The sequence below is a fragment of the Micrasema longulum genome, unplaced genomic scaffold, assembly GCF_059751315.1.
Source record: "Micrasema longulum isolate JH-2025_06_02 unplaced genomic scaffold, ASM5975131v1 h1tg000552l, whole genome shotgun sequence".
Taxonomy (NCBI): Eukaryota; Metazoa; Arthropoda; class Insecta; order Trichoptera; family Brachycentridae; genus Micrasema; species Micrasema longulum.
Genome location: NW_028277748.1, coordinates 108,520 through 126,514, shown reverse-complemented (window position 1 = coordinate 126,514; position 17,995 = coordinate 108,520). Strand labels below are relative to the sequence as shown.

The 17,995-nt window shown below is 32.7% G+C and overlaps 1 protein-coding gene across 5 annotated transcripts in view; it reads right to left on the bottom strand.

Annotated features, from left to right (window-relative positions):
* Klc (kinesin light chain) overlaps positions 1–17,995 on the bottom strand; it is a 105,365-nt gene that overhangs the window by 21,974 nt on the left and 65,396 nt on the right. For all 5 annotated transcript variants that reach the window (XM_088228009.1, XM_088228006.1, XM_088228007.1 and 2 more), the window contains one exon: positions 7,822–8,047. In XM_088228009.1, coding sequence (XP_088084135.1) covers positions 7,822–8,022 — 201 coding nt within the window. In that variant the 5' untranslated portion in view covers positions 8,023–8,047. The remainder of the gene's footprint in view (positions 1–7,821; positions 8,048–17,995) is intronic.

Genomic DNA, 17,995 nt, shown 5'->3' with positions numbered 1-17,995 from the left:
TTAAATTAGTACCCCACGGACACGTTAACTTCACGATCAACGGTATATTTTTAATACATTTATTGTTCTTAAAAATTTACCTTGAATTAAATTTGTCAGTTTGTCGAGTATCGTGTTTGGTTATATTATACATAAAACGAAAATTGGTGTTTAATTATATAATAACACCTCTCAACTAAAATAAGAAATAAGGAATACGATTTGTTTACTTTCATTTCTCTCTCATTGGGCTGGTACTCTAAGCGCTCTCACTGGGGTAGAGAACCCGTTGCCAGCATGTAATTTACTTACTAATTACGCGCTAGCAACTCTTGCTCTACCCCCGCGAGAGCGTTCAGAATCGCACTACTGATCAATTACGGCATTTTTAATTTTTGCTGATGACATAATAATACATCTATATTGTTTAAGACGCTCGCTTCGCGCACGGAGGGTTCCGGGTTCGATTCCCGATGAGATCCCAACAGCGTGGTAGCAAGGGTCATGAGCACCCCTGGCGAAATTTATTTATTTATTTATTTATTAACGGACATTGTCCATATATACAATTTATAAGGTTTAAATATTACAATAAAAGAATAGTTAAAAACATTTTTTAAAAAAAAGAAAGAAGCATTGACAAACATAAGGGACATCGAGACAAGATCTGGACTATTTATTTAGTGCTCGTTTAAATAGTTGTAAACTTAAACCAAAAAAGTCCAGATCTTGTCTTGAGTTAACAATACGACAAAGGCGGGTCATTGGAGAATTTAGGCCATAGTTTGTTCTATGCTGATCGATGAACAGTACTTAATTGTTTCTCAATCTACGAGTCGGAATATTGAATTTTACTTGTCCCAGTAATGATGAAACATCGACTATACCATTTAGTATGCCGAACATACATATGGAGTCAATATTAGTTCTACGTTTTTGTAGACTAGAAATATTTAACATTGACTCTATTTCAGCATAAGAATAATTATCTCTCTCTAGTCCAAGCATCCACGAAATCTGAATTTTGGGCCCCCAAAACTTATTTTCTAGAAAGAGAAAAAAAAAAGATGGCTGTGGGTCTGCAAAGTGCGGCCTCCTGAGTGTTGCGCCCCTGGCAGCCGCCCGCCAGCCTCTAGCTACGACGCTGGATCCCAATAATTATTTTCTCTTAAGCCTGGGTGTTTTTTTGCTGTAATTTACCAGACATAATTGGGAAGCCTCTTAGCTAGTTGTGTAAAAATAAGCTGAAGATACTAAAAAACGACAAATTTAAAATGATTGAATCAGGATTGTTTGCATTATTTGATCAATTGAACGTGTGTGGTGAAGTCTAAGTTATCACTAGATCCCATCCAATGGGTTTACCGTAAACGGGAGAGGTGCTTATTTACACGTGGTGAGTGGTAAGGGATGAATAGTGTATGAAAGGAAACGTGGCCGGCAGCGGTAACGGCCAACAAACATTCTCTATCAGAACTAGGTTAGGGGGTGGCGGGGGGACGCGCTGCATAAGCTTGCCCGGCCCATTAACCTCAAGTTACCAGTACCGAGTACTAAGACAGTACATACTACAGTGCAAACAGATGCAGGACAACTCTACTTTACTAACTAGGTCGAGAGTAAGGACTATGCATTGAAAAATATTATTAAGCCTAGAAGAGAAAACCGTTTAAAACGAATATTTCATGAAACCATTCGATGCAATTAATCAAAAGATTAAAAATTAAGGAATTAAAAATTTACACTGAAAAAATTTTTCTTCCTAAAATCAAATTTAGTATTTTTGTGGGATATTTTTAAACAAATTACAACAGGGATGGAGAATACCTTAAAGAAGGGAATATGGAAGTCTAGGCATTTACAGGGCTTATGAACTGTCAATGGCTGGTTTAAGTGGCCACTTTACACACTGTGTAACATTCACCATTTTGACTGTTTGAGCATCCATATTTCTTCAATTCTTCCATTTGTTGATTTTAGTGAAGTTAAAATGCTGAAACCTTTATTCTTGTGATCATCTGACTGAATTATTTCACATACTCTAGGCAACGCCTGAAAACAATTTTCCAATTTTTAAACTTCTTCTTGGACCAGTTAGTTTTATTACAATATTTGAGTTTATCCAAATGTTTAACATGTTAATCTTAATGACTCTCGAGGGGGTGAAATCCAGTCTTTTGTCTGCAAACATTTGGACAAACTCAAATATTGTGTTTTCAAAAAAGTTAGGGTTTAGGGTAAAACAGGTTTTATAGTAATTGAACATGCTTTAGTAATTGGATACACTAAATGTCTTAATCTAATAGTAAAAAATAAGTTAACATAAGAATTTGTGTGTTTTTTCTTAAAATTAACGCAATAAGTTTATTTATTTCTGACCATTAGATTTAGAATATCCAATTACTGTAGCATGTACAATTACTAAAAAACCCACCCTATTTCAAAATCGATGCAATATTACAAAATAATTATTTGAGTTTCATTACGTTTGGATATTGAACAGTTGGGGAAAATGTTCATAACATCTTAGAAACGTAGGCTTAATAAGATCAGAAAAACGTCGAGTTAACATTTTCTATCAAGTACCTACTTTGACTAACCTTATTAGTAAATAGGGTTAGTTAGTGTCAGATCAGATATGCAGTACTTTGCGGTAGTAAATACAAGTAAGGTAAATATGGTATTTAAGGCACAATTCACAGTTTTTTTTTGTTATAAATTTTAAATGAAAAAAGAACTTAGATTACTGAAAACCGATTTTAAAGTTTTTAATTCAGTAAGGGCCAATTGCACTCCGAAAAAATAAGTTAAAGAAGTTCATAGTTTACTTATTTATTTATGGTTCCATGTACTTGTTACATAATTACAATAAAACCAGTGAAAAAAAATACAACAAAAAATAACATAATATTAAAAAAAGAACAAAAACATCGAGAAAAGTAAACAATGGTAAACAGTATTTATATATAAAAAAGAAATATTACATCAGTAACAAATATAAATATTTGCCTTTATAAAAGAAAGGTAAATGAAAGAAAATAGCAGTTTTTAAAAAAGAGGAAGAGAAGAAAAAAAAGAAAGTGCTTTAAAAGGAAAGTTAAAAAATTTACTCCATGATTTATATAAATATTAATATTAAACAATATCAAATTTAAAAAAATATTTATACACACAAGAGTAAAGAGTTAAAACAAAAGTGAAGAACTCGTCATTATTTGAATTTTGAATTGTTAATTCTTTTTTAAAACACAGGACTTGATCATCAGCGGCGTGGTATAAAATAAATCTAAATCATCACTGTATTGCTTTGAAGGTCGCTGCATGCGAATAATCGGTGAATTCAATGAATAATTAATACCATGATGATGACTGTAAAACAAAAAATTAAGTCGTGTTGGTCTATGTGGAATACGAAAGTTTATTAAAGTTAACAGTTCGGGGCAATCTATTTTATTATTTAATAATTTATAAATAAACAAGAGGTCATTTTTTGTCTTGCTTGACAGTAATGGTAAATTTAAAGCAGTCATCGGGGATTTATAATTTATTTCTGACACAGGTAGACCTAATTTAAATTGAATATATCTTAAAAACTTTCTCTGTACTCGTTCAAGTTCATATGAGTTGCAGTAATAAACAGGACTCAGGAAAATAGTTAAATAATAATGGTTGCATTTTCGTCAACATTAGCAAAATGGGATGTTTTATCTTACCTTTTTGTGTAGCCCATTTTGTCTATTTTGACGAACACGCATTTCATATTTAACTTTAAACTTTTTTAACATAACTTTTTTTGTGCAACTGGCCCTAAGACGCGCGTGATAAAATAATTAATAATTTAATAAAATAATAATAAAGTTTGTGTTTCCTTCACGTCTCAGCGGAGCAACCGATTGGCATATTTTTTTGCATGGGGATAGCCGGAGAGGTGAGAAGTAAAATACGAGTAGAACACTTATTTTTCATCGCTAATTTGGAAAAATATATATCAATAATGAGCATCATTATTTGAAAGGTGGTTAGCTGGGATGTCAAAAGAATCGATATTGTTTAAATTTGAACAATTGACTCGCTTTATCGCTAGTAAGTTTGGTTTTTTTTCGTTTTGGTTTTGTAATAGGATTTTGGATTTGTGAACAGAATAACGAAGATCGTCACCATAGGCAAACGGATCATCGTATTTCTTTCGTAGCGATAGTCGAAAGACCAAGCTACATTCTTTCAATCCCGATAAAGTATGTCCTTCCATCGGGAAAACTCTTGTTGATAAACGAAAATTCTTATTGATAAGCGACACTAATTCATTACCTAAATAATTTCTCCCTAATACCACGTGAGGGAAGCCGCGGGTAAGAGCCAGTAATTTATATACGAGTATATTGAATAAATTAGTACTAAATAGGGAAATATCACGTACTACGAATACCGATAAAAATATATGAGATGGATTTAGAATAATTAATTATATTTTCAAAATCAATATAGATATTGTAGAGATTTTTTTTCATATATAACTTTAAAAAAGAAAATATTTAAAAAAATGTCACTAGAAAAACGTGACATGTTTGGCATTGATAGTTGTGACGTCAAGATTCGTGACGATGTTCTTTAAAAAATTAAATGGTTTAGAAAAAAGTTGAAAATAAACAAGAATCGTGAAGTTAGGGGCGTGGCCAATGCAATGATCGTTTTTGCGGGAATTCAAAATTACAAATTTTATAATATTTTTTATGCTACTAACAAGTAGAAAAAAAATATTTTCTTTACTGGACAGTATTTTATAGACCCGTATTACTTTAAAAATGTTTAAAAAAGTGATATTCCCTGTTGTTAGAGACACAAAGACAGATCTCATTCATATTTTGTACCTACCTATCTTTTTTCATTAGTTTGGAAGTCTGAATTAGCTACATAAATTCATGTTTTTAAGTATAGTAGCAATATGTTCCTTTAATAAAAACAAATGTGGTGAAGTAAATAAAATATATTTTATTTACCGAATTTCAAATCACCGAAATGTTCATTTGCGTATTAAAACCATATTTTTATAGTAAGGTACCTCCTGTGATCCTAAACCCCCGATATGTACAGGGTGTTCTTTAAACCTTGTCATATCCGAAACTGCAATGATCAGTATGGGCAAGAAGACATATTAGCATATTTAAAAGAATATTTAGAACCAAGAATTAAAAAAAAAAATATATTTAAAAAAACAAATGGTTGCTTACTTCTGCAGAGATGTGAGGGGAGCGCGGCGCAGTATCAGACTCCACCCTCCCCCCTCCTCGTTTCTCCCCTGCAGAAGTAAGCAACCATTTGCTTTTTTTGATATTTTAAAAAAAAAAATTATTTGTTCTAAAAAATAATTTCATGTGCCAATATGTCTTCTTGCTCATACTGATCATCGTGGTTTCGGATGTGACAGGGTTTAATGAACACCCTGTATATTTTAACTATCCCACAGTCATTATAAATATTTTTTATATTTTAAAAAACTCATTTGTATTACTAGTCAGATGAATTCGTTTTCGAAATGCAGTTTCTGGTTTTCAAAAGAAAATAACGAATTGACTTGTATATACAATTTTACAAAAGGTAAGATACTTACAGGAAATATTTTTCCTATTGTACATAAATCAAGTTCCAACATTTGTTATTTATTATGTAGAGTAAGAAAAAGGTAAATGGATAGTAATATGTTTAAAGGGATGACGAAGATCTGCGTTATGGATATACTTGTATGTAGAAGCTGAAGGGAATATTTCTCGTGACGTCCGTTTAACGCGGGTCGGATAAAGTGCGTTAATAAATCATACTTGACAAACGGGGAGTAATATTTCGGGAAGGTCGTGAAGGTTCATGGTCTGGGTCTGGACGTCTGGAGCGATGCGCGATAGTCGCGGTCGTTCACAATATTAACATAAAAAAAAGAAAATTAAACATATGCGGGCTAAAATTGCAGGGAAAAAATAATTATACAAAACGCCTATTAGGTAGGCAATATTATTGACGTTTGCTTTTGCCATTTTAGGAGATAATTCATACATTTTACATAAACTAAAATTCCTTCACCGCGTTGTTCCCCGTGTGACTAACTTTAAAAGTTAGCATAAAACGTAAAACAAGTTCGAAGATTTGCTGTTAAGATCGCTCTATTTTAAAGTATGCTTTAATTGAACTTTTAATAAATATAATGATCTTATTACAATGTTTCAAATTACCAAAATGTCATACTTAGAAATCCCAGCAAAATAACAAATATTTAGTCATAAAAAACTTACTTAATAGCTTTCCTAAAGAAATCAAGGAAACATAATATGCAAATAAGTTTAAAACAAAATTATGGGAACACTTTATAAAACAACTAGATAATAACTGTCTGAACATTTTGTTGATTATCTTTGTTTGTTAAGTCTTCTTTGTTTATTCTCACATGTAAAAATTATTCTTTAAAAAAAGATATTGTTAAGTGTCCTCGGCACAGGTAACCCCAGTGAGGTCACATTATTTTTATTATTAATCATAGTTTATAATGGAAAAAAATATAAATAAATAATGTATTATATAAAAGACAATTTATTATTTTTTATTAAATTAATTCTAACGATATTCCTCGTATTAATGAAAATTCTTCTGTTTAAGTCACCCTCAAAGCACAGGAGCTTGTTTTTTGGGATAATGACAGTATTATTTTTTTTTATAAATAAAAAAATAAATATTAGCGTTCTTATAATTTACCCTAATATTTCAATTTTAGTAGCCATTTCCAACGAGTTGTAAATGACTCACTATTAGAAAATGGAAATCAAGTTGGGGTAGAGTGGGGTTTGAACCTCGGACCTACGGCCCGTGAGTCCGCAACACCAATCACGTGACCACAACCCGACACAAAATTAAAAAGTAAAAACATAATATTACACTAAAACATATATTGAAACTGTAGCAAATGTCCCTTAATTGTGTGAAATTAAATAAATACCCATGTTACTTATAAATTTTAATGTTTGAATAATATTTAAAGTAAATATTGTCAATTTTAAAATCTACGAATTTAAAAATAGGGGAAATGTTCAATCCAGTCTGATTATCATATTTATATACAAGAGCCAAGGTAAATTTTTGTGCAAACATCAGATTTCGGCAGCCTCCGAGTGTAACAGCAAAAACACTTACCTCGCGCACGGAGGGTTTTGGGTTCGATTCCCGGAGAGATCACACAAAATGTGACTTCTTATTATGATTTTTAAAATACCATAGTGGAAATAGATTTTTGTAACTAAACTTAATAAAAGTAAGCGGCGGTAGTAATTCACCACTGTAATGAGGAAGTTTAGTGCTACGGGACCATCAAATTGTACGGCGAAGTATCTCGAAAATGCATGAAAAAATTCATAAAAATAAACTACTTTGAATTACGTCACAAAATCTTTCGTCTCAACCAATGATAGTGTTGTGATAGATTTCCGGTTTCCGGGAAACCCACTCACCAATCAGTAGAACTCATCGATTAGAACGTGACACCACTGGTGGAGTAATTTCAAAATTTAAAAAAATCAGAGCTGATATCATAATCATCATCGTTCCCTTTCCGTACCTAATGGTGCATAGGGCACTGCATTGGTACGCCAATCGCAGCGTATCTTGATCATTTTTGTTACATGAAGGTAAGGTGAAAGAGACTATGAAATATTCTAGTATAAAAACACACCTTTAAATAATATTTCATATCAACCATGCCGGGAATCGAACCCGAGACCTCTTGCGAGAATATTTAAAATTTATATATTTTATCAACTTATTTGAGAGAACTAAGGGAATGATTAAGTGTGGAGCGGTACTGACCTGAGCCTCGCCCAGCCCGAGCTCGATCATCTCGATGGTGTGGCGCACCAGACGCTGCTTCTCCTCCGCGGCGGGCGGGGGCTCCAGGGCTCCAGCGGCCAGGCCCTGTAGCAGCTGCGCGTGCTCCGCGCGGAGGGCCTCCAACCCCTGTGCCACGGTGCGCGCGCCCGCCACCATCTCCTCCTGCGTCATCTGCGTCATCCTTCCGATGTGCTCGATCTTCTTACTATAAACAAACAAACAAATCATTCAGAACGGTTAAACATATATTTCTTTAGTTTAGAAGAATTGAGTCGATGGACTGTCAACAAACAAAACTAATCGCGACAACCCGTCTAGTGGGGTTTTAGTTAATGGGAACAACAATGAGCCAGTCAGCCAGTAGATTATATATGTTATTTAAAATGTACAGCGGCCTTAAAATGGTCACCAGATTTTCAGACTAATTTAAATTTAATCCTACCAATGAACAAGACACAGCCTGAGTTGCACAGTTCAAATTTGCGCTGTGCACAGACAACAGATTTCCTGTAGGTAAGACATAAGACCCTTAAATTTGTATTGAAGATAAAGTCTATATCGATAAAAAAAAAAAATTCCTTTGTTAATAAAATTGACTATAAAAAATGATATGATCAAACCGATCCTGACATATGCCTCCGAAGCCTGGTTATCACAAAGAAATACGTAGGGAACCATTGCAGCCTTCGAATAAGAATCCTCAGAGTTGTCTATAGCCCTGAGAGAGAAAACAACTATTGGCGTCGTCACTACTATAGGGAGCTTTATGAAATCTACGAAGCGCCCGATGTAATCAACTCCATGAAGGTGGGGCGCTTGAGGTGGGCTGGCCATATAATTAGAATGGATGACGAAAACCCCCTAAAGCGCCTAACTTTATCTGAGCCACAAGGACGCCAGGAAGGCCCAAAATGCGATGGATGGACGGCATCAGGGTGGATACGACAACTTTGGAATTGAGGAACTGGAGAGGAAGGGCAGCAGACCGGCAAGAGTGTAGAAGACTCCTGGATACAGCCGAGGCCCACCCAGGGCTGACGAGCTTATGATGATAATGGTGATAATGATAAAAATAATTTAATAGTTTTTACGAATGAACAAAAAAAATAACTTTCGTTCGATACTCAATAATATGGTGATTGGTAGTAGCTAATGAGGAAATTGGATATAATAAATGTTTTCTTGCGCGCGGTAATAATTAGAGCATTAAATTGTACGGCAAAGTTTCCTGAAAATGTACGAAAAAAAATATTAAAAACATTTTAATAAAAACGGACTGCTTTGAACAACGTCACTGATATGAGTCAACCAATGAGAAGAGAGTTATGGCAGATTTACGGTTTGCTTGCTGTGAATGGACCAATGGGCACAACTGATCGAGAATAAGCTCAAGAAGGCCTCTGAGATCACACGCGAAGTTATTTCAGAAATAGGAAACTTAAAAAATCGTAGCGCTGATAATATGATATACAAAAATTGAAAAAAAAAGTTGGCTAACATTTTTTATTTATTTTTTAAACCAATAAACTTCCTAATTATTAATTAAATAGTTTTTCTAAAGTCATCCGGGGTAAAACTTCCGTAATTGTAGACGGTAGAACTAGACCGTAAGTTGGCAAGTTGTTTAATGTATTGAAATAATGTATGTGTATGCTATTATACGGCGTCGCCGTGTCTACCCACTACCCACCGACACGGAACTGCATATAAATTTATTTTAAATTGGGACTCGGGTTGATATCGCTAGCGCCCATACGTACCCAAACTCAATAAATAACAATCGATTAATTTTTAATACGATTCATCCTGTCCGTATTTTTTACATTTACTTTTGAAAAACCGATATTGACATATTTATTTATTATATATACGGCCTAAGCCAATTACAACAGTTACATGAAGAAACATAAATGCAAGAAACTGAACAAAAAGAACATAAAACTATTTAGCAAAGACAAACAAGGGCAAAACAATAATTGAATACAATATATTCATAAAAACGAAAGACCTAAGACTCCGAGCTAAACCATGCCAATCCAACTTCATCCCACACTGTTTAGTCGCGAAGAGATCTACGAAAAGCCGGAAGATCTATCTCGAAGAATTAAAAGTCGTGTGATGAATTGACTAATCTACACATTCTGGACATTGGGGCATAAAAACCAAAGTTGCTGTTGGAAGATTTTATAAATAGCAGTTTTTGACTTCTGGTGACACGGTTGGGAACATGAAAAGAAATTGATTGCAACAGAGATGGGACATTACTTATAGCATTAAGTATTTTGAAAATGCATATAAGGTCCATCTCAGTTCTATGTCTCTCCAATGAAGACAGATTAAGAGATTGCTCTATTTCAAAATAGGAATAATTACCCCTTTGTAATCCGAGCAACCATGCCACTTTTCATAGAAAACGGTGTTGGACAGACTCAATATGGTCAATATGAGTCCTGTAGAATGGAGACCAAGTAGGATATATTTTAACAGAGGCGAGGTAGCTCGTTTATAGGGGAATGGGAGTCCATTTATTCACAGAGTTTATGACCCGTCATTGGCTAGTTTGAGATTTCACTTCCGTATTCCCGTCTTAAGCAGGAAGATCTTTGTTAAAATATATTTCAGTTACCCTTGATAAATCCCCAAAGTTAAATTCAGTATTTTGCCAACATAGATTTAGATTTGGACGGCAACGTTAGACGAGGACGACCAAGGAAGACGCGGCATGATCAGATAAACCAAAATCTTAAGTCTGGTCATGTCAAAAGCAGACAGAACCGAAGGGCATGTATGACAAGATGTATGAATGTGGAAGAGGCTAGGATTGTATGCCAGGATAGACGTGTGTGGCGGTCTATTCTCTCTGCCTACCCCTACGGGGAAATGGCGTAATGATAGTAGTAGTAGTAGATTTTGACACACCTACTCAAAATATTGCTGTACAAAATTATACTTTATGTGCGTTGGCTGAATGCAGAACTATTTATAAGTCGTATTTTTAACAAAAAATTGTTTTTTTTCAAATTTTCAAATGTCCGAAAAAGTACTATTTACTTCGTGCAGATAAATATTTTTTTATTTACAATTTTAAAGCCCGTTTAGGGTGATATAAACATAAAGGTCAAATCGTTTTATGTTAAGTCTCGTCTGGATGGTCATCGTGTGCTTTTTAATGTTGATTTTAAATTTATCTACAACATAACTTTTCAAGAAGTCAGTTAAGTCATTGTAGTGTTGTCTATAGTATAGTACTTTTGACTGTCCTGCGCTTGTCTTTGCTGTTTCAATGTAGTAGTTATCAGAATCACTCGCAAACGAGTGGAGGCGTATAAAAAAAGTGTTGTTGCCCGGTATTTATATTTGTGTGTATGTTTCCCGATGCAGTTTTGTATGAAATATTTAGGGTCTCAATTTCCGTCAAGTATTTTATCTCAAACTGGCATGTTTTTTTGTGTTCAGTTCATCTCTCCTAAAAAAAATAGTAAAATACAGTCAAACTAGTTTTGCATCCAGCCAACGAAATAAGTATTTTAAAAAATATATATTTAACGTAGTTTTGCAGAAAGCAGCTAACCATAGAAAAGTGAAACTGAGATAATAGCGCTTTTGTAAAAAGAGTGAATAATCAAATCTACACAACAGTTGGAATGTTTTTGATTTTATGAAATGATAAACAATGAACACATTAGTTTTTTTTTATATTACAAACAATAATCCAACTATGTATTTGACCAGTTTTAATGATTTTTAAAGTACCGTAAGATTTTTCTAGTACTGTGGGTGTTTTCTGCAAATTAAGAAATGCCGTTTTTGCAATCGACACCATTTTCAGAAGGAATCAAAAACCAATGGGAAGAACCACAGAACAACCTCTGACGTCACACGCGGAGTTATTTCAGAAATACAAAACTTCCAAAAATCATAGCGCTGATAATACGATATGTAAAAAGTAAAAAATATTTTTTTTGGCTTAGTTTAATAGACTATTGATAATTAAAAAAATATAAAAAAGACACTGCACTTCCTCATTGACCTTACTGCACCCGATAACATCAATATCGCATTTTTTCTAAATTATGGACTGGTTGATTTCTGCATAACTACGTTCAATTATGCCTTGTACAATCTAATAAGCTCTTAAAGCCTAGTACGAACCTTTGTTAAAAATATAAAACATTAAGGGAGTTTTCACGCTTTTTCTATGGCGTCGCATAGGTATTTGAAATATATGGATACTTAATATCGTAAAAATAAATCATCAATGTGAGTGGATTATTATGATTAGAATCTATTGAAGTCTAGAGTATTTTTAGTTTCGTGTCATAAAGGACCATGGCGCTTTAAGCTCTGTGATCAAAGCTGGATTTAACGAAGATAAAGAAGGAGCTTGTTATACTTCACTAAGGAAACCTACTTTACTGAGAACTTTGAGGAGCCTTTCAACTCGGCCAACGTAATATTAATATGCGGTAGAACTAGAAATGCGGCGAGCAAGTTTCTCCTAAGCAGATAAGCGACACGCTACATACTTTATAGGTAGCACTATTTTATCACGTATTCAATTTAAAGAATTTAATAGTCAACATTTGAAAACTAAAGAAACTTGATCACATTATTATTGTATGATTTAATATATATATATATATATATATATATGTCTTTCTGGGTATCCACATTATAAAAAGAGTTTTAAGAAGAAACGTATAATTTTTGTATACACTAAATATAAAAACTGGAAAATGGTAAATGAATAATTATGCGTGAAAATTATTTCAAAAATATAAAACATAAGACGACTTTTTTCAATGTAATTTTTAATTGTGATCCCACCCCCACCCTAAGGCCCGTTTTTAACGACCGTTTTTGCAACGGGTGAGTACCCGTTTTCGTACCGGACCGCTGTCCGTTGGACAGTTTTATATGGGCTAGTATGAATAAACGGATCGTCGACAACGACTCCTGTTTCTTACCGGTCCGTTTTCACGGTGTTAAAACGGTCGATAACAAAAGCCCTAATAAGTTAGTATATTTTTCAATTTATTAAACTCTTACTTCATCTTTTTCTATATTTGATTAAAAATTATAGACAAACCCTTATGGATCGGGTAGTGTAATTTGTTAATATTGTTTACTATAACACACTTTTTTTAAATATAAAGTGCATTTCATTCAATCATTTTTATTTAATTAACAGTTCCTAGTGAGCATTATTCTTAATATAAGAAAATAGTACTAGTTGTTCAGTTTTTTTATTAATTCCAAGTTTTCATAGTTATATTTTTTATAAATCGTTAACAATTAAACAGCTGACGCATCGTTAACATTTCTAAATGCCCACTAGATGGCAGTGTGAGCGGCAATGCGACCGAAATGAAGGAGGCTACTCGTACAGCTAAATGCGAAATCATATTTCCCAATGACGGCAATTAGATTATGCATCACCATTATTTATACATCATCGTTAGACTATGAATTTACAAATTAAATGTACAGACGCGCATGCATAAACGTTTTAAATTAATCAAATACGTTTTGAGCGGGGAGGTTGAATATGTGATTAGAAATTTCTCTCTATACGACTATACTTTCGTTATTATAATGTGAATTAATAAAGCAAAAGAAACAATATTTTAATAGTTTTTTAAAAAATGGATATTATAATACATTCGTTTCATAATATTTTAATGAAATGCTTGACACTTCCATAATAATTAAGAAGCCAAATGACAGAATAAGCGCCCGGCAGTTTTTCAAAGATATTAGAGAGAAAAAAAAACATCTATGTAAAATATCGTAAAATCAGGTACTTAAATCTCGGTTTTTTCAACATGTGACGTGATTTTAATCAAGAATTATAGACACCTTAACAAATGAATATAGAGAACATTTTTGAGAAGAGAATACGGAAATCTAGACATATCACATGGCTTATGTCGTATTATCCGGACTGTTTAAGTAGTCACTTTACTGATGTAAATCATAATATCGTTTTCTGAAAATGGAATATCTTTTACTCTCTTCTTACTAAGTTTAAAACCTTTTGTTATCTGGATGGTAAACCAGAAACCGGAATCCACGAAATAAATTATTCAGTACTTAATGCAAACGAAGTACCTACGTTATTAAAAAAATATATATATATTTATAATGCTTATGTTTATATTCCATAGCGTAGGTCGAAAATTGTTCTAAGGATAGTGATGATGACATTATCCATAATGATGTCAACGGCAGACAAATGTATCAGGGCCGTAGCCAGGGATACCGCCTGCCCTGGAAGATTTTGTTCCTCCCCTAGTGCCCTAGCCTGTAGGTCCTTATCGAAATATTATTTACATATATGATTATTATATTTGCCATAATTAGACATTAAAATAATATAAAGAACTTACGAATTGAATTATTGACGACGACGTTCTTAAACATTATAGGTATTACATAAAGTCGATTGCACGATTTATTATTTTTTTGGTTATTAATGAACTAGCATTTCGCGGTAGTTATCTATCGCGGAACATCACAAAATAAACGACAGCATCAGCAGAAGAAGGGATGCTGCAAAAATGATTTGAGGAGATTACGTTTTCTCCAAAGAGAGCAACTAGAATATAAAAAAAGCATACAGAAACGCTCCTAGGTCGGCTAAAATGTACTCACCTAAAAAAACACTAGCTTTGTTTGTTGACGCAAAACTTACTAAACGACAGTATATGCTCATTCAATCAGAAGTTAAAGCAAGAAATTCACATTTCTTTAATAAAACAAGTATTTCATACAATAAATATTGCAGTTTCTGTATTTTTAAATTTTTCGAACCAATAAATACCATTTTATTGCATATTTGAAAAATTTCCCGTCAGAATTGAATTTGGGACCTCTGTGCATCGGTGCAACTATGTTTAAGAGGCAAATACTCATGCTATTGGAGAGTAATAAACTGTATTAATGTGGAACCATTGCTCAAGGGTTTCTGGTTTGATATTTTGTCTCAATATAACGCCTTATATATTTCATTATTTGTAATGTTATTTTGGTAAAATAAATTAATTTTAATTTGAAAAATTGATTATGTGAGAGTCTTTTTTAATCAAACTTGCGGAATGCTCTAAATACATACCAGCTATACTCTATCCAACCATTTATTTAACTTTTGACAGCTCGATTATGTATCGATTAGGGATGTCCTAATGCGTTACCGAATCGATTTCTCATAAAAATCGACTTTACTTATGAAAAAGTTTTAATCTCAACATTTTGTAGTTTATAAACATACCCAGACGTTTAAAGCAGAGTTTATATTACGAAAGCGCTGTAGTAAAACTTTTTTTTTTTTAAAGTCTTCATTCAATAAATAATATTGCTAAAATTACATCATTTCTTTACAAAATAAACTTTAAATACAGTCTCGATAAACTCCTTAATTGGAGTTTGTCATTGGGTGCAGGAGCTACAGAAAACCCAAATATGCATAGGACTATTTTATTGTCGTAATGTAAATTGAGAAATTTTGTGTCGCGACACTGTCAGTTTGTCGGCGACAATAATAAATGACAGCGACCACGGCGCCATTAAAATTCAATATATTCTGACGAACTGTCAAATTAGTTTTGGCCATAGACAATCGATAAGTAGTTTTTAATAAATATTTGATATTTTCACAATATTGAATCAGTTAGACATTTATATTTCATGTAAATTAGTCGTATTCATTATTAAGTGAATAAAAATACTGTGGCTTTCGATAGAAATTTTTTTTTTTTAATTTCTGGTTCATCTTGTCAACTTGTATAATCCTCGTTGCATAAGTAGTCTCAATAAACATCGATATCGATAAATATCGGAGCAAAAGAACATGTTGCTTCACTATCGTAATGAAAAAAACATGAAGTATTGCATTTTTCGGTCTATGGTTGCCTGTCAATAATTACGGAACTTTATAGGCGCCCATGTGTCAAAAGTTAAATAAACGCTTGGAAATACTGTAATGCTACATATTTATCCCCGGAAATACCAATGAAATATTGATTAAAAAATCTGGATTCCTGGACTAGCATCTGAAGCGTAAGACGTTTTAAGAGCGTTTTACTTTGGTCATTTTCAAAATCACCGATTCAAATATAAACTCGATTTCTATCAGAGCATCAGAGGATGAACAATTAAAAATAAGTGTCCACTAAAAGTATGAATTATGTACTTACATTTAAATCGTCGGGATTGTAAAACAAAGACGCATGTGGTTTTCTTCAACTTTACGTGAGAGGGGTTTAATGAATTTTTTGACACTTTATGTTACAACCAGAAAAATATTAAAAAAACAAGTTGAAAAGTAAAATTATGCCATTTGATACTTGGGTTAGTAATATATATTATATATGTATTTTTAAACCTCGGAAAAAGCCTGTATATAACTTTTTAAATATCAAATATTAAAGAAAGTCAAAGTCGCATTTTTCGCACATCCGTCGTTGTTCTACGATCACGACGAAATAATCGGTGTCGACCAATATCAATATCCATCCGTCTTAGGGAATTACCCAAAAATAGAAGTTTACACAATTGGAATAATGAGGAAAACTCATGCAACAAAACAAAATGTTTTTTCATGATTGTTTTCATTATTAACATATAACAACAGAGATGAAGAACATTTTAGAGAAGGTAATACAGAAACCTAGGCATCTACAGGGCTTATGACCTGCCGATGGCTGGTTAAAGTGGCCACTTTACACACTGTGTAACATTCACCATTTTGCCCATATTTGAACATCTATATTCCTTCAACTCCTTTATCTGTTGATGTTTGTGAAGTTTAAGAGCTGAAACCTTAATTTATGCGGGTGAGATTCATCTAATTTAATTATTTCACCTACATACTAGGCAACGCCTGGTCCTTTAAGAAATATATATATTAAAAAAATAACATTTTCAGGCGTTGCCTAGTATGTAGGTGAACTAATTCAATTAGATGAACCTCACCCGCATAAATAAACGTTTCAGCTCTTTAACATCACAAACATCAACAGATAAAAGAATTGAAGGAATATAGATGCTCAAATATGGACAGAATGGTGAATGTTACACAGTGTGTAAAGTGGCTACTTAAACCAGCCATTGACAGGTCATAAGCCCTGTAGATGCCTAGATTTATGTATTACCTTCTCTAAAATGTTCTTCATCTCTGTTGTTATATGTTAATAATGACAGCTCTCCGGGGAGTTGAATCCAGTCCTTGTCTACAAAAATTTGGACAAACTCAAAATATTGTTGAATGTTTTCATAAATGTTTTTTTCATTATTTGTCTTTGTATTGTTCAATTTAGTACTCACTGTTTGGTATTTATTACTTTAATTTCCTACTCTTTAAACCATATCTCAAATGTGTAAATATGTTTGGTATTATTTTCTATTAATTTCAATGATTCTATTATTGTGTGTATTCGATTATGTATTTAACTAAATTTGTATAATTAATATTTAAGTATTTATATCTAATTTTTTTTTTGTTATCTTTTTGGAATGTTATTATTTATTTTTTCTGGATTGTTATTATTTTGCATCACATGTTAGTAAATATTATTTTATTGTGTATTTTTTAAATATTGTTAATTGTTATGACTTAACACAGACAACAAAAGCCTTAATGTTCGTGAATATGTAAATGAGTTAATTTTGAATGAACAATATAAGTTTTAAAAATATATACATATATATTGGAGATATTGCAATAGAATCATAAAATGCCAAGTATAATAAAAGTGTATCTAAACTTCAAAATTAGCTAACTCAATATTCCACTCATGTAGAAAATTAGACAAAATGAAATCAATTTTATTCCTCAAACAAAAAAATATATTCATTTTTATGTCAATCTTATTCTAAAATATATTAAGTTAGCTATTATTGTATAGACATTGACATAAAAGTAATATTATTGGTCACTATAGTAGACCATGTTGTTAAAAGTAACTGCCATTTTTGCGATGATTTTAGGGGGAAGTGGTATTATTAATATGGATAATTTACAAAGCGCAATTTTTTGAAAAATCCCTTCAAGGATGATGTACAATAAGTAACCAAACACGTCTTGCAGCTACAGAGCGCATGGACGGTTGGGATTCTAGTTTCTCGTTTCCGATTATGAGTGTGATGATTTGTG